Source organism: Canis lupus, chromosome 24 (assembly GCF_048164855.1).
Source record: "Canis lupus baileyi chromosome 24, mCanLup2.hap1, whole genome shotgun sequence".
Taxonomy (NCBI): Eukaryota; Metazoa; Chordata; class Mammalia; order Carnivora; family Canidae; genus Canis; species Canis lupus.
In genome coordinates, this window is record NC_132861.1 from 6,565,220 (window position 1) to 6,591,320 (window position 26,101).

Here is a 26,101-nt window from a genome sequence, read left to right on the forward strand (position 1 = left end):
CCAGCATTGCAGCTGTTTTGGATAAAGACACATCTGTCTTGTTGGCTCTTGACAGCCTTATCATGTCAGGTTTCTGTAGTAGCAGGAATGGTTCAGCAAAAAAAAAAAAAATAATAAATAAATAAAGTGAAAACTGAAGGAATTTATTCTACTTCTTTTGGGCATATTCTCACTATAGCAGATCCAAAGAAATGTTTTGGTATCCCTGTCATATCAAAGAAAGAGATAAGTGAAGAAAATACAATCTAAGAATACCAAGAAATATTAGTAAAAAAAATCAGACTATAAATACCACACTTTTGGGGATACCTGGGTGGCTCAGTAGTTGAGCGGCTGCCTTCAGCTCAGGGTGAGATGCTGGGGTCCTGGGATCGAGTGCCACACTGGGCTCCCCATGGGGAGCATGCTTCTCTCTCTGTCTATGTCTCTGCCTCTCTCTGTGTCTCTCATGGATAAATAAAATGTTTTTAAAAAAATACTACACTTTTGCAGTATTATAATTTAGTATTTACTGTTTTAGTATTTCCAGCATAGATGAATGTGTATATATGCACAAATAAATAAATATTGCATGGCCCAAATGTTCTTTTTTAAAAAAAATTATTTATTTATTTATTCATAGACACACAGAGAGAGAGGGGCAGAGACACAGACAGAGGGAGAAGCAGGCTCCACGCAGGGAGCCCGATGTGGGACTCGATCCTGGGTCTCCAGGATCACACCCCAGGCTGCAGGCGGCACCAAACTGCTGCGCCACCAGGGCTGCCCTGCATGGCCCAAATGTTCTAATAGTTTGCACAGAAAAACAGCCTTTTATGTTAGGCTTGTGTTGATACCTCTCACTGTGGAAGAGAAATCGTTTAAGTCCTTTTTCAGTTTGTCAGTGTTGACTGTACATATGATGTATATATGGTATGTGTATACATCATATGTACATGTGATGTAGAGAAATGAATTATTAAAACAAAAGTTCTTCCAAGATACTTCATTTAATTATGCTCTTCGATAATAATAACCAATGTCTGTGTAGTGCTTTATGGTTTACAAAGTACCTTCCCATCTTTTATCACATGTTTCTCAAATCAGATCTATGAGTTAGGTATCAATTCTGTTATCATTTTATGTACCAGGGTATATAAAAGTTAAGTGACTCACTTAATATTACTCAAATTGTAATGACCGGCTATGATAAAACCTATTATCTGGTTCCCAACTTTCTATCATCTTTTATTGCCTACTGCATGCCATATAATCATACTTTAAGGCAGATAGGTTTGAGTAATTATATCCATGATTCTAAGAGTGATCAATTTTAGAACAGTTTTAGAATGAAATGTTTTTCACTCATTATAAGAGTATAGTAAAGAAAAAAAATCTGTGACATTTAATTTGTAATCTCTACTAACCAACTAACTAACCAAGTGAGTGGAGGGTCAGAAAGAGAGAGAGAATCTTAACCAGACTCCACAACCAGCGCTGAGCCTGACACGTGCCTGGATCATACAACCCTGTGATCATGACCTGAGCTGAAATCAAGAGTCAGATGCTTAATCAACTGAGCCACCCAGGCACAGTACTGAGAAAGATTTCTCAGAGCCATCTTAAAATTTCCTGTATAATTCCTGGAAGTTTTACAGAGTCAAGAGTTTTAAGAAATTCAAAAGTACAAACAAAATAGAAAAACCTTACAAGTTAAATTAGTAAAATGGGAATACACATCAGGTGTCCCTCATTTTTAAGAATCATTTTGAAAGTAAGAAGAATGTCATCCCTAAAACTAGTAAGTATTAGTAAATACTGTTCTTTATAAATTCCTAGAATGTAATGGGACTAAAGTAACCCTGACTTGAGAACCAGAAGACCTCACCTAAATCTGACTTGGATGCTACATAGATTGTGTCTTTGGAAAAATCATTTAATAAGAGCCTAGATTAATGGTTTTTAACCATTAATGTATGGATAATGTATGGGGATGTATGTGAAATGCCTGGAAAGGTTTTCGTTTTTGTTTTTCTTTTTTTTTTTTTCCGTTTTTGTTTTTCAAAATAAACCTGCCTTGAACTCTAATGCCTGGATGTCCTGAGATGCCCATGGGATGGGAAATGGGACAGTGGATAGGGAGTTAGACAGGGTTAGATGAATAGGGTAGGTGTGTTTGAGAATAGTTGAGGGGTTGGGGATATAGTAGAAATTAGAGTTAAAAATCTGAAACTAGGTGAGAGGTACATGGCAGTTCATCACACAATTCTCTCTACCTTTACAGGAACTGGAGAAAAGCTTTCCAGATCTTTTATATGCCTTTAGTAGACAGTGCTTCTTAAACTTCAATGGCTCAGACAAGTCACTGGGAATCTCCTTAAGTGCATGTTCTGATTTAGTAAGTTGGGAAGGCCTGAGAATCTGAAGTTCTCACAAGTTCCCAGGTGATGGGGATACTGTTGGATTATGGACTACACTTGAGTGGACAGGAGTTAGAATACCATGGGACCAGATAATTACCAACTAGAATATTCTATTTCCTCAGCAGGTCAGAGGATGGAGTTTCTCAGCCATCATTTGGTAAGTAAAAAAACAAAGCAAATCACATCATTTTTATTAATATGTAAAAATGGTAAGAAAGAATATTCATTACTAGGCTTAAAATTACTGTTCAAATAGTCAGTTGAGCTCATCTATGAAATAATGTGTCTAGAAGATTATGATATAAGCCAAGACTTAAGACAACTTAAATAATATCTAATATCCAACAGATCTAGTGTTTACATATTAAGAAGAGCTTTGTACCAGAACTGTTCTGTCATGTTTCTGCCCAGAGGCTGTCATGATAAAGTTTATTATCAGTTACTGCTTTACAAGTATAAAATAAGTTAAGCTGTCATATTTTTCTCAGGCAAAGATCCTAAGCTGTCAAAGAATGTCAATTTTAAATCTGACATAGAGAAGAAAATTATCTGTTATTCTGACCTCTAATTTCTTGACATTTTAATGCCATAATTGCTGTGGTTAGTGCTGCTTCATGATTTCACCTGTCAAGGAAGAATGAATCAATAACCTTAAGCCATTTCTCAAATTTTAGCACTAACTTTCAAAATTCAAAGTTATAGGCAGATTGTGGGATATGTGTTGTGTTTATATATATAGATAGATAGATTTTACAAAAGGGATATATATCAATATTCATATATTAAATATTTATTGTTTAAATCAGTGTTTATTTTTAAAAAATTTTTTAAAAAAAGATTTTATTTATTTATTCATGAGAGACAGAGAGAGAGAGAGGCAGAGACACAGGCAGAGGGAGAAGCAGGTTCCCTGCAGGGAGTCCGATGTGGGACTCGATCCCAGGTCTCCAGGATCATGCCCTGGGCAGAAAGCAGGCGCTAAACCGTGGAGCCACCCAGGCATCCCCTAAATCCATGTTTAATTTAAGCATCAAAAAAATTATCTCCCTTAGGCCAGTTGGACTTTAGTATAAGATAACCACAGCCTTCCTTTGGTTTTATTTATGTGAAATGTAATGTAGTATTTAAAAAATACAAAGACAAACGTTATTGAATAAAAGAAATGCACCAAACTGGTAAGAGGGTTAATGTTTTGAACACTGCCTTTCCCAAGAGTTTATGTCCAACCATTTAGGTAGGTATTAACTTTCTCAAGGCATGGTATCATGGTGCAGACTGCTGGTATCTCAACATTGATGTTTTCATAAAAGATGTGGTGCCTCCCAGAGGGCCCTCCTCACAAGGGAAATGTATATGTAAGGGGATATAAATGGCTACCAAATAACGAATATACGAATAACACTTCATTCCCCTTAGCTACAGAGTTCTTTGGGTGACCATAGATGCTAAGCACTTTTCAGGTTGGCAAACATTGTCATGTATTATTCCTCCTTTGTGAAGACAGCAATTGAAGAGGGAGATCAAGTCTTGGCCAGCATTAGACAGTTCACGAAGAACTCACAGATTTTAGGGGGGTTCTCATCTGTTGCAGGTTCTTAAACGATACTGTAGTACATTTTTGGGATTATATTAGGTTTTGTGGAATAGAGGAGATAGGGGTGGGGAGTGAGGAGAACAGCTAACTCATAGCCCTTGATATCCATTAATCTGCTATGGCTACTACATAATAAGCAGTTCCCTTAGTGGTCTTAAGGAGATAAAGTATCTTCCTGAGCAGTCTTGAGTGGATGCAAGTCCACAGGGTCAGAGCAAATTTCTCTCTCTCTGCTGGTGTATGGTTGGGCCTCTGCTGGCTGGGAGAAGGAAGGTAACAGTGTTCTAGGTATGTGCTCCCTTAGCAAGTATTCTTGAGAACTGATGTCAGAGTTTTTGGGTCAGGAAAGTCCTATAATTTGATGATTAAGGCCCATACATAGTCCCTCCACACACATACTGTCCAAAGCAACAGTGTGATTTTTTAATAGAAGCTGGTATTTTTATAGAATTCAAATAATAAATACTATATCCACATAAAGAAAGTTACAATTCTAATTCCATTTTTTATTCCCACTTATCATTTTACTTACTCTCTCTTTTTTTTACTCTCATTTAAATATGAAAAATCTGCTATTTTTCTGTCAATTTTAATGCTGTCATGCACTTTTCTTACATTCAATATGCTTAAAATAGTTTATTTTGCCCGACAGGATTAACTTGGACAGATCTCTATAATGGATAAAATGTATGATAAGATAATTCAGGAGGAAAAAGGTTTATGGCATTTAAAAATAAAAAATCAACTTGGAGATGGTCTTGGAATAAAAGGATACACTACTCCAATTATATTTTTCTGATTCTACAGGTATTGGTTCTAAAAGAAGAATATAATTTTTAAGGTGTTTACAGAACTGGGCAAAGATGTAATGTGAAAAAATAAGTAAGCTCAGAATTACCTCCTATAAAATAATTTGATTACAGGGAGTAAGAAATCAGGGGAGTATAATGGTTTGCAGAGAAAATCCCCTTCTTTCACCACAGAATTTCCTAATATCTGGCTTCTCTCACTCATTCATTCTCTGTCTTTATTCCCTTCTCCCACCTTCAAGCACTAATTCATTTCTTCCCACATACAACGTGATATAACCCTTTACCTAATAACATTTTTACAATGTGTTCTCTGAATATTTAGCCCTAAGGGTCCAAGAGCACCAATCACGAGCCTCTTCCCTCTCCTCTTCTCTGCTTGAAGCCATACAAATGGAGCCAGTTTTGGTAGAGGTATGTAAGAAATAACTTTATGGAAGCAAATTTTTCTTAGAGAGCTCTATTTCCCAAATCTACAAGTTTTCCACCTCTAAAATTAAAAGTAAAAAAAATAAAACAAGCATTCCACTGATGGGAAATGTAGCCATGATTGCTTGTTTTGCACACAGCAGATGGCCACTATTGGGCGGAATGGAGGCTGGGATGTGGCTTCCTGGCAGCAACGCTCACCCAGCAGCTGTTGCTCCTTTACTCTTTCACCTATCTGAAGTCATTTTGTGCAGTGTGGAGGTGATTTAAATAATATTTTATATGAATACTTTCACTAAAAATACTTATGCACATACTAGAGCACCTAATTCCCAACTGTTAGCTATAAACTTTCAGGATAAGAATGTACAGGAATAAAAATACTCTACACTCATCTATTTCATTGATGTGTTTTGGAGAACATTCTGGAATAAAATACTATATGCTCAACTATTTTATCAATGCTTTTTTTTGAGCATTCTGTCTAGAAGTCTGTAATTTTGCATTTATTAAGAAAATACATACTGGCAGCTTATTTTAATGTGAATGATTCTTATTCAAATATTCAACTAGGTTTTCATTAATAACACACACAGGGCATTAAGCATTTTAATGAAGATGCTGAAATAAAACAAGTAAATGAAGGATACTGAAGTGCATTATCTGTGTCTACAATTCAAAAAAGAACACAGTGGTCTCATTACTTGGTTTTGAGATACAACATTCATTTTCCAACATTTGTTAAAAACCTGAGATATATGTTTTATAAAAATTTATGCTGAAAAGAAATTTATACAGAAAGAGATGGAAAGCCAAATTTGTGTCTCAGAGATGACAGAAATTTTTGGAATAATATGGGACTTAACACCTACCTCCCTGAGCACAGGATCAGTGATACTATCCAGGTTGACAGAGCCCTCATAGGTTAAGTAATGAAAAACATTCAGAGCACGGACTGCTTCTGGTCCTCGCTGTTTGTAGCCAAATATAAGGTCAATCCACTGATGCAGTTGGCAAGAAACAAATTCACTTTCCAGGGCCTGCAAGGAGTTAAAAAAGAAATAAGAGACCATACAAACTTAGCAAATCTCTCTTTTTCTTACTTTGAAATATTCTATACAAAGAAGTACAAATACTATGCTCTTTGCATTACTATATTTTTTTTTTTTTAAATTTTTTTTATTTATTTATGATAGTCACAGAGAGAGAGAGAGAGAGAGGCAGAGACACAGGCAGAGGGAGAAGCAGGCTCCATGCACCGGGAGCCCGACGTGGGATTCGATCCCGGGTCTCCAGGATCGCGCCCTGGGCCAAAGGCAGGCGCTAAACCGCTGCGCCACCCAGGGATCCCGCATTACTATATTTTTAATCTATGTATTAGATATCTTGTTCCTAGAAATGGCAAAATAATAAAACAATTAGACTATTAAAAACACAGGCCTGAATGAAAATTTACTTGCTCTAAAATGCTTAGCTTTCTTGTGGCTCCATTATGTATGGCATATGTTTTTAAAAATTAAATAGATTTCTTAAAAAAAAAACACGTTTAAAAGAAAAATAATTTGAAGTACCTGTCTTAATTTTACAAAAATTTCATTTTTCTATTCCTTATAAAAGATTTTATCTGTTTCTTTTTTTTTTTATTTTTTTTTTATGATAGTCACAGAGAGAGAGAGAGAGGCAGAGACATAGGCAGAGGGAGAAGCAGGCTCCACGCACCGGGAGCCCGACGTGGGATTCGATCCTGGGTCTCCAGGATCGCGCCCTGGGCCAAAGGCAGGCGCCAAACCACTGCACCACCCAGGGATCCCAGATTTTATCTGTTTCTTTGAGAGAGAGAGAGAGAGAGAGAGAGAGCAAGCATGAGCGGGAGAAGGCACAGAGGAAGAGGGAGAAGCAGACTCCCTGCTGAGCAGGGAGCCCCATGCAGGGCTGGATCCCAGAACCCTGAGATCATGACCCGAGCCCAAGCAGATGCTTAAGAGCCCCATGCAGGGCTGGATCCCAGAACCCTGAGATCATGACCCGAGCCCAAGCAGATGCTTAACTGACTGAGCCACCCAGGTGCCCCTTCATTTCTCATTTTTAAACATTAGTTTAAAATGAAACCATTTCATTAGAAACTTTGATATATGCTTATTTTCCTGCCTCACATCTTCAAATTTGCTTCTAACACTACTAAAATGGGATGCCTTCCTTTGGCTACAAATGAATTCTTGCTTTTATATAGTCTAGGAATCACTGGGCAATTTTAGATGTTTGCTAGCTAGTAGGAAATGAATGCAAATTAGTAATAGTCAATGAGCTTACTAAGCTTTCATAAAGAGGAAAAAAAAAAAAAAAAGAAGGCCTTTTCATTTCCTAAGAAGCCATCATAAGCTTCCTGGAGGTATCCTGACTTGTAGGCACAGGGTTCTGTTCATACCTGACATGAGCAGTGCCAATCACTGTGTGGTTCTCTATGCCTCTCACTTACCATATCCACTTGTCATCAATTTCTTATTGATTTTAAGAGCACACTGATTTCAGCAACATGAACAAAAACTGTAGACCTAGCTTCTTAAATTTCAACTAAGTGTAGCCATATTAAACAATTTTCTAAATTACAGCTGTAACTAGATATGTGAATGAAGTCATTCTCTGACTTCATGACCCTGATTTCTAAGGTGTTGACACCAATTTGGAATTCACTTAATTAATAAATAATTCTAAAATTAGCTCTCTGAGAATTCCATTTAATTTTTTTAATCTATAAAATATCTGAATACTTTTTAACTTTTCCTGTGATCACATTTTACTAGTTACTTTATTCCCCTCAACCTCTTCTTAATTTCTTTCTTTCAAAAGTTTTGGTATTTTACTTATACCAATTATTGTGACTGTTTCTCATTCAGAAATATAAACAATTAGACTTTATTAAAGGATAGTTTCTGTACCAAAACGAAAAAGAATTTATATATTCTGTATCTTAGTGGTATTGACATAATAGTTCAGATCAGAATACAGGGAAGGAGATTAAAAATTCTGTATTGGTTATGTCAATAATGTTGGTTTGGTCGATGTGTATAAATGATTCTGTAAGTGCAGTGTAACTAGTTAATAAAGAAAAAAGTCAGTCTAGTTATTTTTCAGTGCCTTGTACAATAAGGGATAAAAACCAAAAGGGATCCCTGGGTGGCACAGCGGTTTGGCGCCTGCCTTTGGCCCAGGGCGCGATCCTGGAGACCCGGGATCGAATCCCACGTCGGGCTCCCTGCATGGAGCCTGCTTCTCCCTCTGCCTGTGTCTCTGCCTCTCTCTCTCTCTCTCTGTGTGTGTGACTATCATAAATAAATAAAAAATTAAAAAAAAAACAAAAACAAAAGATTGGGGGGAGGGGCAAGATGGCAGAAGAGCAGGGTCTCCAAATCACCTATCCCCACCAAATTACCTAGAAAATCTTCAAATTTTCCTGAAAATCTATGAATTCGGCCTGAGAATTAAAGAGAGAACACCTGGAATGCTACAGTGAGAAGAGTTCGCGCTTCTCTCAAGGTAGGAAGACGGGGAAAAAGAAATAAAGACACAAAAGGCCTCCAAGGGGGAGGGGCCCCGCGAGGAGCCGGGCTGAGGCCGGGGCGAGTGTCCCCAGGACAGGAGAGCCCCGTCCCGGAGACGCAGGAGCTGCACCGACCTTCCCGGGGGAAAGGGGCTCGCAGGGAGTTGGAGCAGGACCCAGGAGGGCGGGGATGCCCTCGGGCTCCCCGGGACAGTAACAGGCACCTGCGCCCCGGGAGAGTGCGCCGAGCTCCCTAAGGGCTGCAGCGCGCACGGCGGGACCCGGAGCAGCTCGGGGGGCTCGGGGGCGGCTCCGCGGAGGGGGCTGCGGGGCGGGAGCAGTTCGGAGGCCTCGGGGGCGGCTCTGCAGAGGGGGCTGCGGGGCCGGAGCACGAATCCACCAGCGCAGGCCCCGGAGCACAGGGCGCCGGGACACAGCCCAGGATCCGGCCTCCCCCCGGGACAGGAAGAGGCCGGGAGGGCCCAGGACAGCGAGGACGCTCCGGCCCGGATCTGAGCAGATCAGCGGCCCCGCCCGGAGCCTCCAGGCCCTGCAGACGGAGAGCTCCGGAGTTACTGGGGGAGCTGAATCCAGGGCTCCAGAGCTGGCCCCGCCACTGGGGCTGTTGCTCCTGGGGCCTCACGGGGTAAACAACCCCCACTGAGCCCTGCACCAGGCAGGGGCAGAGCAGCTCCCCCAAGTGCTCACACCTGAGAATCAGCACAACAGGCCCCTCCCCCAGAACACCAGCTAGACGGACAAGTTCCAGGGGAAGTCAAGGGACTTATAGTCCTTGTATAGTCCTTATACAGAATCAGAAGATACTCCCCCGTGGTTTTTTTTTTTTTTTGTTTCGTTTTGTTTTGCTTTTTGATTTGTTTCCTTCCCCCACCTTTTTTTCCTTTCTTTCTTTTTCTTTCTCTTTTTCTCCTTTTTCTTTTTTTCTTCCTTTTTTCTTTTTCTCTTTTCTTTCCTTCTTTCTCTCCTCTCTTTTTCTCCTTTTCCCAATACAACTTGTTTTTGGCCACTCTGCACTTAGCAAAATGACTAGAAGGAAAACCTCACCTCAAAAGAAAGAATCAGAAACAGTCCTCTCTCCCACAGAGTTACAAAATCTGGATTACAATTCAATGTCAGAAAGCCAATTCAGAAGCACTATTATACAGCTACTGGTGGCTCTAGAAAAAAGCATAAAGGACTCAAGAGACTTCATGACTGCAGAATTTAGAGCTAATCAGGCAGAAATTAAAAATCAATTGAATGAGATGCAATCCAAACTAGAAGTCCTAACGACGAGGGTTAACGAGGTGGAAGAACGAATGAGTGACATAGAAGACAAGTTGATAGCAAAGAGGGAAACTGAGGAAAAAAGAGACAGACAATTAAAAGACCATGAAGACAGATTAAGGGAAATAAACGACGGCCTGAGGAAGAAAAACCTACATTTAATTGGTGTTCCCAAGGGCGCCAAAAGGGCCAGAGGGCCAGAATATGTATTTGAACAAATCCTAGCTGAAAACTTTCCTAATCTGGGAAGGGAAACAGGCATTCAGATCCAGGAAATAGAGAGATCCCCCCCTAAAATCAATAAAAACCGTTCAACACCTCGACATTTAATAGTGAAGCTTGCAAATTCCAAAGATAAAGAGAAGATCCTTAAAGCAGCAAGAAACAAGAAATCCCTGACTTTTATGGGGAGGAGTATTAGGATAACAGCAGACCTCTCCACTGAGACATGGCAGGCCAGAAAGGGCTGGCAGGATATATTCAGGGTCCTAAATGAGAAGAACATGCAACCAAGAATCCTTTATCCAGCAAGGCTCTCATTCAAAATGGAAGGAGAGATAAAGAGCTTCCAAGACAGGCAGGAACTGAAAGAATATGTGACCTCCAAACCAGCTCTGCAAGAAATTTTAAGGGGGACTCTTACAATTCCCCTTTAAGAAGAAGTTCAGTGGAACAATCCACAAAAACAAGGACTGAATAGATATCATGATGACACTAAACTCATATCTCTCAGTAGTTACTCTGAACGTGAACGGGCTTAATGACCCCATCAAAAGGCGCAGGGTTTCAGACTGGATAAAAAAGCAGGACCCATCTATTTGCTGTCTACAAGAGACTCATTTTAGACAGAAGGACACCTACAGCCTGAAAATAAAAGGTTGGAGAACCATTCACCATTCAAATGGTCCTCAAAAGAAAGCAGGGGTAGCCATCCTTATATCAGATAAACTAAAATTTACCCCGAAGATTGTAGTGAGAGATGAAGAGGGACACTATATCATACTTAAAGGATCTATCCAACAAGAGGACTTAACAATCCTCAATACATATGCCCCGAATGTGGGAGCTGCCAAATATATAAATCAATTAATAACCAAAGTGAAGAAATACTTAGATAATAATACACTTATACTTGGTGACTTCAATCTAGCTCTTTCTATACTCGATAGGTCTTCTAAGCACAACATCTCCAAAGAAACAGGAGCTTTAAATGATACACTGGACCAGATGGATTTCACAGATATCTACAGAACTTTACATCCAAACTCAACTGAATACACATTCTTCTCAAGTGCACATGGAACTTTCTCCAGAATAGACCACAACTGGGTCACAAATCGGGTCTGAACCGATACCAAAAGATTGGGATCGTCCCCTGCATATTCTCAGACCATAATGCCTTGAAATTAGAACTAAATCACAACAAGAAGTTTGGAAGGACCTCAAACACGTGGAGGTTAAGGACCATCCTGCTAAAAGATGAAAGGGTCAACCAGGAAATTAAGGAAGAATTAAAAAGATTCATGGAAACTAATGAGAATGAAGATACAACCATTCAAAATCTTTGGGATGCAGCAAAAGCAGTCCTAAGGGGGAAATACATCGCAATAAAATGCATCCATTCAAAAACTGGAAAGAACTCAAATACAAAAGCTAACCTTACACATAAAGGAGCTAGAGAAAAAACAGCAAATAGATCCTACACCCAGCAGAAGAAGAGAGTTAATAAAGATTCGAGCAGAACTCAATGAAATCGAGACCAGAAGAACTGTGGAACAGATCAACAGAACCAGGAATTGGTTCTTTGAAAGAATTAATAAGATAGATAAACCATTAGCCAGCCTTATTAAAAAGAAGAGAGAGAAGACTCAAATTAATAAAATCATGAATGAGAAAGGAGAGATCACTACCAACACCAAGGAAATACAAACGATTTTAAAAACATATTATGAACAGCTATACGCCAATAAATTAGGCAATCTAGGAGAAATGGACGCATTCCTGGAAAGCCACAAACTACCAAAACTGGAACAGGAAGAAAGAGAAAACCTGAACAGGCCAATAACCAGGGAGGAAATTGAAGCAGTCATCAAAAACCTCCCAAGACACAGGAGTCCAGGGCCAGATGGCTTTCCAGGGGAATTCTAGCAAACGTTTAAAGAAGAAACCATACCTATTCTCCTAAAGCTGTTTTGAAAGATAGAAAGAGATGGAGTACTTCCAAATTCGTTCTATGAGGCCAGCATCACCTTAATTCCAAAACCAAAGACCCCACCAAAAAGGAGAATTACAGACCAATATCCCTGATGAACATGGATGCAAAAATTCTCAACAAGATACTGGCCAATAGGATCCAACAGTACATTAAGAAAATTATTCACCATGACCAAGTAGGATTTATCCCTGGGACCCAAGGCTGGTTCAACACCCGTAAAACAATCAATGTGATTCATCATATCAGCAAGAGAAAAACCAAGAACCATATGATCCTCTCATTAGATGCAGAGAAAGCATTTGACAAAATACAGCATCCATTTCTGATCAAAACTCTTCAGAGTGTAGGGTTAGAGGGAAGATTCCTCAACATCTTAAAAGCCATCTACGAAAAGCCCACAGCAAATATCATTCTCAATGGGGAAGCACTGGGAGCCTTTCCCCTAAGATCAGGAACAAGACAGGGATGTCCACTCTCACCAATGCTATTCAACATAGTACTGGAAGTCCTAGCCTCAGCTATCAGACAACAAAAAGACATTAAAGGCATTCAAATTGGCAAAGAAGAAGTCAAACTCTCCCTCTTCGCCGATGACATGATACTCTACATAGAAAACCCAAGAGCCTCCACCCCAAGATTGCTAGAAATCATACAGCAATTCGGTAGCGTGGCAGGATACAAAATCAATGCCCAGAAATCAGTGGCATTTCTATACACTAACAATGAGACTTAAAAAAGAGAAATTAAGGAGTCAATCCCATTTACAATTGCACCCAAAAGCATAAGATACCTAGGAATAAACCTCACCAAAGAGGTAAAGGATCTATACCCTAAAAACTATAGAACTCTTCTGAAAGAAATTGAGAAAGACACAAAGAGATTGAAAACTATTCCATGCTCATGGATTGGCAGAATTAATATTGTGAAAATGTCAGTGTTACCCAGGGCAATATACACATTTAATGCAATCCCTATCAAAATACCATGGACTTTCTTCAGAGAGTTAGAACAAATTATTTTAAGATTTGTGTGGAATCAGAAAAGACCCCGAATAGCCAGGGGAATTTTTAAAAAAGAAAACCATATCTGGGGGCATCACAATGCCAGATTTCAGGTTGTACTACAAAGCTGTGGTCATCAAGACAGTGTGGTACTGGCACAAAAACAGACACATAGATCAGTGGAACAGAATAGAGAACCCAGAAGTGGACGCTGAACTTTATGGTCAACTAATATTCGATAAAGGAGGAAAGACTATCCATTGGAAGAAAGACAGTCTCTTCAATAAATGGTGCTGGGAAAATTGCACATCCACATGCAGAAGAATGAAACTAGACACTCTCTTTCACCAGACACAAAGATAAACTCAAATGGATGAAAGATCTAAATGTGAGACAAGATTCCATCAAACTCCTACAGGAGAACACAGGCAACACCCTTTTTGAACTCAGCCACAGTAACTTCTTGCAAGATACATCCATGAAGGCAAAAGAAACAAAAGCAAAAATGAACTATTGGGACTTCATCAAGATAAGAAGCTTTTGCACAGCAAAGGATACAGTCAACAAAACTCAAAGACAACCTACAGAATGGGAGAAGATATTTGCAAATGACGTATCAGATAAAGGGCTAGTTTCCAAGATCTATAAAGAACTTCTTAAACTCAACACCAAAGAAACAAACAATCCAATCATGAAATGGGCAAAAGACATGAAGAGAAATCTCACAGAGGAAGACATAGACATGGCCAACATGCACATGAGAAAATGCTCTGCATCACTTGCCATCAGGGAAATACAAATCAAAACCACAATGAGATCCCACCTCACACCAGTGAGAATGGGGCAAATTAACAAGGCAGGAAACAACAAATGTTGGAGAGGATGTGGAGAAAAGGGAACCCTCTTCCACTGTTGGTGGGAATGTGAACTGGTGCAGCCACTCTGGAAAACTGTGTGGAGGTTCCTCAAAGAGTTAAAAATAGACCTGCCCTATGACCCAGCAATTGCACTGTTGGGGATTTACCCCAAAGATACAGATGCAATGAAACGCTGGGACACCTGCACCCCGATGTTTATAGCAGCAATGGCCACAATAGCCAAACTGTGGAAGGAGCCTCTGTGTCCATTGAAAGATGAATGGATAAAGAAGATGTGGTTTATGTATACAATGGAATATTACTCAGCAATGAGAAATGACAAATACCCACCATTTGCTTCAACGTGGATGGAACTGGAGGGTATTATGCTGAATGAAGTAAGTCAGTCGGAGAAGGACAAACATTATATGTTCTCATTCATTTGGGGAATATAAATAATAGTGGAAGGGAATCTAAGGGAAGGGGGAAGAATTGTGTGGGAAATATCAGAAAGGGAGACAGAACGTAAAGACTCCTAACTCTGGGAAACGAACTAGGGGTGGTAGAAGGGGAGGAGGGCGGGGGGTGGGAGTGAATGGGTGACGGGCACTGGGGGTTATTCTGTATGTTGGTAAATTGAACACCAATAAAAAATAAATAAAAAAAAAGAATTAAAAAAAAAAAGAAAAAAAACCCAAAAGATTATGGAGTACCTAATGTCCAAATGTATTCGTGGGAATTCAAAATAGTAGTGAAATCAGATATATTACATAAAGATTTTTAGGGGTGCCTGGTGGCTCAGTAAGTGGGGCTCAGTAAGTTTGGTTTTAGTTCAGGGCATGATCTCATGGGTCCTGGGTTCCAGCCCTGGGAGATGCTCCCTGCTGAAGCGGAGTCCGCTTGAAGATTCTATTCCTTTGCCCCTCCCCCTATTTGTGCAAGAATGCTTTTGCTCCCTCTCTCCCTTTTCTAAAATAAATAAATAAATCTTTAAAAAAATAAAGGAGGATTTTACCAACATCATCACATAATCAGTTTGCAGCAATCATTTCAAATAAATCTTATTGATATTACTACACATATTTGGAAAGGATTGATGAAATTTACTATTACTCTGTTAGAGTGAAATGATTATTGAATAAAATGCCTAATGCAGGTGTGAGAGGTGGAGGGAATCATGATTTTTGACTAATTTGAATTTAAAAATGGATTTGTTATCTTTATCTCCATCCTCTACTTTCATTTCTCTCCCCTACCAGAGGCAACATCTGTAACGTGGTTGATATTTCTCCTTTTGTTTGCATCTGTTTTTATAAAACATCACTCATTATTTGTGTATGTATTTTTTTTTAATTTTTATTTATTTATGATAGTCACAGAGAGAGAAAGAGAGAGAGGCAGAGACACAGGCAGAGGGAGAAGCAGGCTCCATGCACCGGAAGCCCGATGTGGGATTCGATCCCGGGTCTCCAGGATCGTGCCCTGGGCCAAAGGCAGGCGCTAAACCGCTGCACCACCCAGGGATCCCTGTATGTATTTTTGATTCATAAAAATGGTATCGTTATAGATTTCATTTAGTTTCTTACTTTTTCCACCTAGCATTGCTTTTGAAGATCAGCCTGCGTCGCTGTGTGTATAGGAAGTCCATTGCTTCTACTAACCACACAGAACTGCCCCCAGCAGTGAGCTCTAGACTGCCTCTAACTCCCTATGACAGAATGCTGTGATAAGTGTCTTCTCTTGAATCTCTTTTTGGATCTTTGTGAGAATTTGTTTGGGACTTATAATCTGGAGTAGGACTGCTGTGTCACTGTAGTGGATGTGTACAATGACTCAGCAGTAATTAGTGCCCAGATGCTCTTTAGGATGGCTGCCCCTGTCTCCACTCCCTCCAGCAGTGCATAGGGTTCTATGTGTTCACATCCTCATCAACTCTTAGTATTATCCAGGTTTCTAATTTAGCCAGTGTAATAGGTATGAAACAATACCTCATTGTTTTAATTTGTCTTCCTCTGATTAATAAGGAATTTGACATCTTTTAAAATACGGCCTTTTGGGTTTCCTCCTCTGTAAATTTCTTGTTTACATCCTGTCTTTATGCTGTTACTTTGCAAAAGTTCTTTGTATGTTTTAGGTAATAGTTCCTTGTTGGTTTTAAACATTGCAAATGTATTCTTCCAAATGTCATGTGTCTATGAACTTTTTATCCATGTTGTTCTTTGTTGACCAGAAATTCCTAATTTTGAGCGAATCAGATATTTTTTTCTCTTTATTTTTTATACTCTCGGGATTTTGTTTTGAAATTACAAAGATGACTTTCTATAATTTTGATGTATTTACTTTTCATATATTGATCTTTAATCCATCTAGAGTCTACTTTTACTTGTGTAAGTGGTATTAAATAGGGATTTAGTATTGTTTTTGTTTATATAGTCGATTTTTCCAATACCATCTATTAAACAAATACAACGTTCCTTAGTGGTATATGATGCCACCTTTAGTGTGTGTATTTCTGAAACAAAGATATGAAATTGCTAGTGTTTACAGATATGATAATCTACCTAGAAAAAACAATACAATCAGCAACCAACATATTAGAACTAATAAAAGGGTTGCAAGGTCCCTCTTTCTTTTTGTCTTTATTCCCTCCCTGTTTCCTCCTTTCCTTTCCCTTTTCTCTATCTATCTATCTATCTATCTATCTATCTATCTATCTATCTATTCATAGTCCATCCATCTATCCATCCATTCATCCATCTGGATATGTGTGAGTCTCCAGGTGTTTCCACTCTTTTTATTTCATTTGTTACCCTAATTTACCCTAATTATCTTTATTTCTCATATATCTTTATATATGGTGGATGTATTCTTCTTTTTCAGTCACTGCAGCTATTTCTGATCCTTATTCTTCCCTATAACTTTTACAATAAATGCACATAGATACATCAAAATAATTGTGATTGGGATTCAATAAATTTTTGGATTTATTTGGGAAAATTGATATTAAGTTTTCCCATCCAGAGTCCCAGAATATCTCTTTACTTATATTGATTTTCTGTATGTATTTTATTAGAGTTAAAAATTAATATTTTCTCCATAAAGGATGTGAGAATTCTTGGTTAATACCCTGACTGTCTGTAAGTTTTGTTGCAATTATAACATTTCCAAAATTATGTTTCATATATGGTTACAGATGATGTAAAAAAAAAAAAAAACACACTGATTTCTTCAAGCTGATTTTGTTTCTGGCAAGACTTATTAGCTATAACTGTAACTTCTTTATTTTTTCTTTATAGAATTGTTCTCAACTTTGATGATGACATTAAACAATAGTGTTATGATATGAAGCATCTGTCTTTTTTCTAATCTTAAATGATTATGAGTGTGTATATGTGTGCTACATCAATATTTTTTTATCAATATTAATCAATATTAATTTACATATATAATTATATGGGTTGTTAAATATTTTACTTAGAATTTTTGTATTTATACCTATACATGTAATGGCCCTATTTCTTTATCCTTTTTTCTCCCTTTAACAACTTTTGGAATCAAGATCACATTAGCCTCATGGATGGCTTGCCATGTTTTCTCCCACTACTTCCTGATAAATGACTTTATTATCTCTTGAAAATTTGAGAATATGGCCTTAGATAACTTGGAGATGGAAGATTTTACACCATTTAAATTTCTTTAAGGCTTTTAAGTCTCTATTTCTTTTGTCTCAATTTCAACATTTTATATATTTTCTCAGTATTTATTTCATTTCAGTTTAAAAAATTAGTTGTTTATAACATACTTTAATTCAATTGAAAAAATCTCTAAGTCAATAGTTATTTATTCTATCCTATTCTGTATGAGAGACAGTAGAGTGAATCAATTAATAATTAATTGTTTAAATAATTTTGCCTCAGGATTTTTGGGGAGGGGTCATAAAATTAAATGACAAAGAAACAGTAAGGGAGCAGATTCAACAGATAATGAATGTCTCATGGATTGTCTGTCTTGCTAGTCACTGTGCAGAGAGAAAAGAAAATCCACTTAGAACATATAAAAGCCAGTCCTGGTTTTGAATCAAATGTATACCTGATAATCGAATTTTAGATATCCCATCATGGAAGCATAAAGACCTATGTAAAGCTAAAGCCTGACACTGAGACTGAACTGTACTCTAAATAGTATCAATCTGTTACTAAATACATGTTACCTGCTTATTTGTTCTTTACAGAACTATGTTTTCTTATGCAATCCCATTTTGGACTCTGAAACAAGATTTTTTTTTTTTTGAAACAAGATTTTATTGCAAATACTTACAATGGAAAAATATCAGGAAATACTTGATTCCTAAGCTATTAGGGTTATAATGGTCTTAATAGCTCTCTTTACCCTCTACTTCCATATCTAAAAGTAGAAGCAATTGCGTTAAGCCTAGGTAAACCAATTCCCAATCCATAATTCTACCCTGGGGATCTGGGAGGAAGGAAATAAAGAGTGAGATTTAAACCAGAGAGGATATCTCTTAGATGGATAATAGTTACCTAATTCTAATTTCCATATTGTCCCATGGGTATTAGATGCTAGAGAATTCTTTCTCCAGCAGGTTTAGGATAAAGCATCGCTGAACTTATGAAAAAGGAAACCAGGCTAGTGGAATTAACTCTGAGGATAAAATATTTATTTCTCCTGAAATCTTTTTATTTAAGAATACTGAATTTCCATCTCCTCTTCTTGACTAGAGAAAGAATATTTCCAAGCTTTTTCTCCTATTGCCTCAAAAATCTGCTTCTGATATTGAAAAAATTCTCTGAAGAGAGTTGCATACAGTCAAGTAGACCATCAGAAATCATAGTGTTCCTTCTTCTGTAGGGGGCTTAAATTATTCTATTCCTTGATTGCTTACTGGATGTATAATAAAGGAATATAACTCCATTCCCACTGGCCTCACTCTGGTCTTAGCTCTTATTGCTTTCCACATGGACAACTGCAATAGACCTCAACCTCTTTCTCTAATCCAACCCGTCTTGCATGCATCCTGCTCGGGGGGACAGACTTCTGAAACCATCATGCTCCTATTGTCATCATCTAGTTCACATCTTTGAAGGTTCCTCTCAGCAAAACACATGAGGGTAAACTTTACCTGACTCCTAAGGCCTTTTACAAACCTTGACCCCACCCTACCCCACCAGTTCCTCGGACTTCAGGATATACATCCTTGGCTCCAAGTAGCACAGACAATTCACAGCCCAGACACAGAGCAGCCAGTACAACATTTGAGCCTCTGTTGCTCCTTTCTCCTTATTTGAAAGTATTTCATCCTCCTGCTTCTTTTTCAGGTCTTAGCCATCCTTCTTACTCAAGTTCAATGTTTGCTTCCTGAGTTCTCCGGGTCACACTCTATGAATTCTTCTATGAATTTCTATGGCACTTGAAATCAGTACCCTCCTGTTTAATGGAGCAAGATAATGTATACACATTTACTTGTGAAATTCGATTTGTATATAAACTGGGAAGTGCTATACAAACAAATGGGGTTATTACCAATTAGCACTTGTTTCAAACCTGCAATACTGTATCCTCAATTAGAATGTAAGCGTTTCTAAGATAGGGAACATATCTAGTGCTTCTCTTCCATTTTTCTTTTTTTTTAAGATTTTATTTATTTATTTATTCATGAGAGACAGAGAGAGAGAGAGAGAGAGAGAGAGAGAGAGAGGCAGAGACACAGGCAGAGGGAGAAGCAGGCTCCATGCAGGGAGCCTGATGTGGGACTAGACCCTGGGTCTCCAGGATCACACCCTGAGCTGAAGGTGGTGCTAAACCGCTGAGCCACGCGGGCTGCCCTCTTCCATTTTTCATAGCTCCTAACCTAGTATTAGATACTAAATATTTAATAAATATTATTGGTTAATTAATTAAGCAATGGAAAAGATGTGTTGGTAACAAGAAATGTCAGGAATGGGAAAGAAGCTCATGTACTCAGTCAGTGAATATTGACGGACCATCTGCTATGCACTGACACTATTCTAGATTTTAGGATTAGAGCAGTAAATAAAAGAAACCAAAATCCCTGCTTTTCAGCATTGTAGTGGGGGGAGATCGATACAGCCCCAGATAGTAAGATACAGAAGGTGGTAAGTGCTAAAGAAAAGAGAAAGGTAGAAAAGAAAGTTAAGGAGTATGGATGGATGGCAAGTGGACTGCCATTTTGGAGTAGGTGGTCAGAGAAGGCTTCTTTGAGTTTGTGACAATTAAGGACCACAATAAGGAAGTGAAATATAAACACATCTAGGAGAAGAGGATTTCAAACAGCCTCATTCACTCATTCATTTATCCCTCATTCATTCAATACAGAACATCTGTTATGTGCCAGAGAGTTACTCTAGGCCCCAGAGATAATATGACAAACAAGACAAAAGCTCTCATCTCCAGGAGTATGTCCCCTTGGTTTTTAGTTTTTTTTAGTATGTCCCCTTGAAATGCAAATAAACAATGTGAAAATACTCTCATCTCTCTCAAGCTCCAAAGTACTGACCATCCACCCTATGCTAGAAACTAGCCTTGGAGGATATTCAGATGAATAAGGATTCCATGTCCTCACAAAGATCACAGTCCAGTAGAAGAGAAACATGTCAACTTGGGCTTTTCCTCCTCCAACTCTAAGCTGACCATAGGCACTAAAGGTCCTTATTACATTTCTAGCAGAAGTTACTAAATATAATGATGCATCTCTGCTGCTCTTTCCATCACCACTCTACAAATGCTTCCCCTACCATTTACTTGCCTCTATAAGACAGAGAAATCAGAGGGAAAATGATCACAGCTAGGAAGCAGCAGAGAAAGACTGTTTATTGGTTGGAACTTTATTATTTTTTCTCTCTCTTTAAAAAAAACATTACTTAAGTTCAACTTTGTTAACATAATAATGTATTATTAGTTTCAGGGGTAGAATTTAGTGATTCATCAATTGCATATAACATCCAGTGCTCATCACATCAGGTGCCCTCCTTCATGCCCATCAGCCAGTTACCTCATTCCCCCTCCCACCTCCCTTCCAGCAACCTCCAGTGTGTTCCCTAGAGTTAAGAATCTCTTACGTATTGCCTCTCTGTTTTTATCTTCTTTTGTTTTTCCTCCCCTTCTTAAACTCCACGTGAGTGAAATAATATAATATTTGTCTTTCTGTCTTATTGTGCTTAGCATGATACCCTCTAGTTCCATCCACATCCTTGTAAATGGCAGAATATCATTCTTTTTGATGGATGAGTATTATTCATTGATTAGCTTCTTACTACCTTCACTGCTACCACCCTGGTCCAAGCCCCCGTCACCTCTCACAAAACCTGCTAACAGATTCATGCCTGACTATACTGTGCCTCAACAGTTCATTTCCAACACTGCAGCCAGAATGATCTCTTCAAAATGGAAGATCATGGCTTGCTTCTGCTCAAAGCACTGTGACAACTCTCTATTTCACTCAGAGCAAAGATGCAAAGTGTTTACCATGGCCTTTCAGGCCATATGTGACCTGGCCTCATTGCTGCTCAGTCTTCTACTAGGCGCCCCCAACGCTCTCTGCCCTAGCTCCATGGCTTCCTTGGGAAGCAGATCCCTGCCATGGGGCATTTGCTCCAGATGGTCCTTCTGCTGCAGAAAGTCTTTCCACAAGACAGCCACTTGGTTCACTCTCTCATCTCCTTCCAGTCTAAAGCAAATATTACTTTCACAATGAGGGGATCCTGACTTTCTACCCTGTATTCCTGATCCCCTTATCTTTCACTACTTTATTCCGTAGTATTGATTATTTTATAACATGTTACATATTTTACTTATTTATTTTCTATTTTACGGTCTGTTTCCCTTTGATCAAAAGTAAGCTGTATGAGGGCAGGGATCTTTGTCTGTTTCACTCCAAACAGATAAAACAGCACCCAGAACATTCAGTAACTACCTGTTGAACGCATGGATCAGAGCATCTATCGGCATTTGCTGTGACTGATGTTTACTTGTCAATGTTCCTAACTGGAGTGTGACCTCCTGAGGGCCATTCACTGTGGTGCTCATGCTTGTGTTTTCAGAGCCCAGAGCAGTCGGAACTTTGTAACAGGCCCTCAATGAATAGGAGGAAAGAAGGAATTTCTTTACATTAGCTTTCTTCTGAGTGGGATCCATATCTAATTCTTCGTGTTTTCCATAATGCTTTACTCAGAGCTGGCTCAAAGATTTATGGAATAAACAAACCCCCAGTTTCAGAGATAAGGAGGACCTTGAAACTCTATGAGATTGGTTGTCCAAGTGTCACAGCTAACAGGTGGCAGAACAGGCAGTTAAACACAAAATACTTGAGTCTGCTATAAATTACTTCCACGAGTCTCATTTCCTGAAACTTCTTTTTAGAGCAGGGTGCTTTGTAGTATAAAAGCATACCTCAAATGCAAATTGTTATCTATCAGAAAGAGCCTTTTTCTTTCAAATATGAAAATCTTGCAAAGGATGTAATGCAGTAAAAGCAAACCACAATCAGTTCTGCTTTCTCTGCCTCGGGCACTGCGCTCTGCTCCACAGACGGAGAATGTTCTACATTTGGTCCAGGAGCACCTATGCTGGGCTGAGTGCCGGATGAGATTATCAGTGCACATCCGTGAAAGGCCTTTTTCTAAAACAAAGTTTAAAAAAGGGCAGATTATGATTGATGAACCCAGCATTAGGGTAATGTTATCAGAGATACTTTCTATTTCTGTCCTTTGTGGAGAGGTCAGATTCTAATCATGTTAGAAGTGAACACAGTGCTTTATTAATGTTTCATGAGTGAGTCGGTTATAATCAGCCTAGCTGGGTGTGGGTAAATTAAACCAATTTTTGATGTATGAACTCAATGCACTTAAAATTTATTTAAATGTCTATCCAACGTGTCCATATCGCTTTTCCAGGTTTTCTAATGAGACCAAATTTTGAGTTTCACAGTTCTTCAGTAAAACACAATCCTTGTCACTGTATTTACAAAGTATAAACAATGGTACTTAATTATATATATTATTTCCAACAACTAGAAAACCAATTAACTAAAAAAATTCATCTTTAAAAATCAAAGGACTCTCATTTTTTAAAAATCAGAGAAGGAAATTAGGTTGTAGACATACACAAGTTCCTACAAATCTATCAAAATACCTTTTCAGTTGCTGCCATGGGATAATAAAACTGATTTATAACCAATGGTATCATCCCTTTTTGTAAATTACTTTTGTCTTCTTTGCCTTGAATTTCTTAATGACAGCTTGAAAGAAGGAAGGAATGCTCAAGGATACAGAATACTAATCCATACAAAGAGATGAACATTTTTGACCACTGTGAATGTTATTTCTTTGAGACATATGATATTTTCATTTTATACTTTAGGCTCATTACAAAGAACCCCTTCAAATAACGGAAGATAATCCCAGCACAAATTATAAATATTCTAGAGCACATTTTCTCTAAACCTATTTCCTAAGAACTAAATCCTGTGTGAGCTACTCAGCTGGTACAAAGTTAGAAACTTTTAACGTTACGAAACAATATAAAAGAATGAAGGCTGTACTCATGAAATTTGTGGAAAATTTAAACCTTTCTATATTTTCTGTTACTACTCAGGCTTTGTGTATTAGAGGCACATTCATTAAATAACTATTCTTTCAGTAGAAAAAAAAAGGGAAAGAGAGATGTACATGATTGATTACATTTCCTAGTGTTAACACAGATGCCTGACATTATTTCTGCATGACATCAGGGTGATCCTTTCCCATCAGGATGACGGGAAAACTGACCAGAAGTTGAGGCAAAGGAAAGTATTATCAGGGTACTGAGAAGGACCACTGTGAGCTAAGAAAAGCAGTACAGGAGACACACAGCTACTTTTCATAAGATGTCCTTTGAGTGCTCTGCTGCCTAGCACTGTTCTCAGTGGCAGCACTCACCCACTGCCCCATTAGCTCTAATGCTCATGCAGCCTAGAATTGTGGCTCCAGATGCAGAACCTTGTTGATACCATGACAACTTTCCCTTCCTGTTCTGTAGGGTTCCTTCAAGGAAAAGACAGAGAAAGAAGACAGGAAGAATAAACACTTTGCAAGCCATCTATTCTGGGCCAGCAGGCACTTCCTACATATGGCTGATTTCACCTGGCATTGCATCCTGGTGCTGCAGAGAACCAAGACTGGGGCAGTTGGATTCTACCCAAATATACAGATTTTTGTGTAGAGCCTCTCACTCCGTGGAGCAGGGTTTTGTTAAAGTCCTACCTGACTCTTTAATGCCTAGAAGACAAGAGTGCCTTGCTTCTTTCATTTCTTCACAAAAACAAGTTGGAACTTGTTATTATAATAAAATGAAATATATAATATATAAAAACAATGTTATATGCCAATTACACCTCAATTAAAAAAAAGAGCTACAAATAAGTACTATGCATTTCTGAAAATGTTTTATGATATCTTCAGAAATGCACACATATTTATTCCTTATGTTTCTGTCAGTTATAAAACTTAATTCTTTTGAATATGTGAGAGCATATTTGAGGGACAGTTAATTTAACATATTATATGCGATCTTTATGGTTCTTAGTACGCTATAGGTACTTGGCTTAATGACACACTTGACTCGATAAAAATGTATTTACATTGATAGTAAACAGTGAGATTTACTTTATTTTTTTATTTTTTATTTTTTTAGTTATTTATGATAGTCACAGAGAGAGAGAGAGAGAGGGAGGCAGAGACACAGGCAGAGGGAGAAGCAGGCTCCATGCACCGGAGCCCAACGTGGGATTCGATCCCGGGTCTCCAGGATCACGCCCTGGGCCAAAGGCAGGCGCCAAACCGCTGCGCCACCCAGGGATCCCGAGATTTACTTTAAAGAAGAACTGCATTTTGTCTTAAAGTTTGTTCAGCAGCACTTAAGCTGACAGAAAGACAAGATATAAGAGGTATGTAAACAGAAGTCAGGTAATTAATTATGTTATCTGATAGTAAATGATTTCTTGTATTTTATTTATATGCAATAGAAGTACTCTGAATAATTATAAAGTAATTTCCCACTGAAAATTTGTATTTATGAATTTTATTTCTTTCTTAAAGTAACAGGGAAAATCTATTTTAGAGTTTAACTTGTCTTTAGAGTGTCAGAATCATTTCTCAGGCTGTATCGTTCAATGAACAGTCTGCTAAATTCTCTTAAGATCTAAATGATATGAAACCATTTGGTGAGAATCAAGTATTTCTAAGGAAAAGAGATTTTTAAAAATCTTATGTGGTGATCATATGAACAACTCAGATAACTTAAAACTCAATTATAAGTCTCAGTCAAAATTAGGTGTTTGGGGGTCATTCACGAATAGATATTAATAGTTTACAGATAACTATTCCTAAGTTCATTGTAGTATTTTGAAAACAGCATTAGTCTAATTGGCTTTGGTTCTCAAGTCGATCTATAAAGCCACATTAATTTAATTTTATTTTTTAAAAGATTTTATTGATTTATTTATTCATGAGAGACACACAGAGAGAAGCAGAGACATAGGCTGAGGGAGAAGCAGGCTCCCTGAGGGGAGCCTGATGCAGCACTTGATCCCAGGACCCCGGGATTACGACCTGAGCCAAAGGTAGACATTCAACCACTGAGCCATTCAGGTGTCCCTATAAAGCCACCTTTAATTCAAATTGCAGGTAAAGTTTTAGAGACTATCAATGTGTCTAGGGGATATTACATTGAGTCCAATTTGCAATGCCAGGCATGGCATTAGAAAAAGCACTGGGTTAAGACCTTGGGTGAGCCACTTGGATTTTTGGGCTTCAGTCTCCTTACTCAAATAAAGGTCTGTCCTAGCTCTAAAATCCTGTGTGCAACTCTGAAGTGTACCTTTCCACCATCTGCAGAGTTAAAGGATAGCCTTCTTCTCACAACTGCTATGCAGTGGGACCTAGGACTTCTTACTT

At 38.4% G+C, this 26,101-nt stretch overlaps 1 protein-coding gene across 11 annotated transcripts in view; it reads right to left on the bottom strand.

The window, feature by feature from the left end:
* NBEA (neurobeachin) overlaps positions 1 to 26,101 on the bottom strand; it is a 674,173-nt gene that overhangs the window by 38,954 nt on the left and 609,118 nt on the right. For all 11 annotated transcript variants that reach the window (XM_072795453.1, XM_072795459.1, XM_072795454.1 and 8 more), the window contains one exon: positions 6,107 to 6,274. In XM_072795453.1, the coding sequence (XP_072651554.1) occupies positions 6,107 to 6,274 (168 nt within the window). The remainder of the gene's footprint in view (positions 1 to 6,106; positions 6,275 to 26,101) is intronic.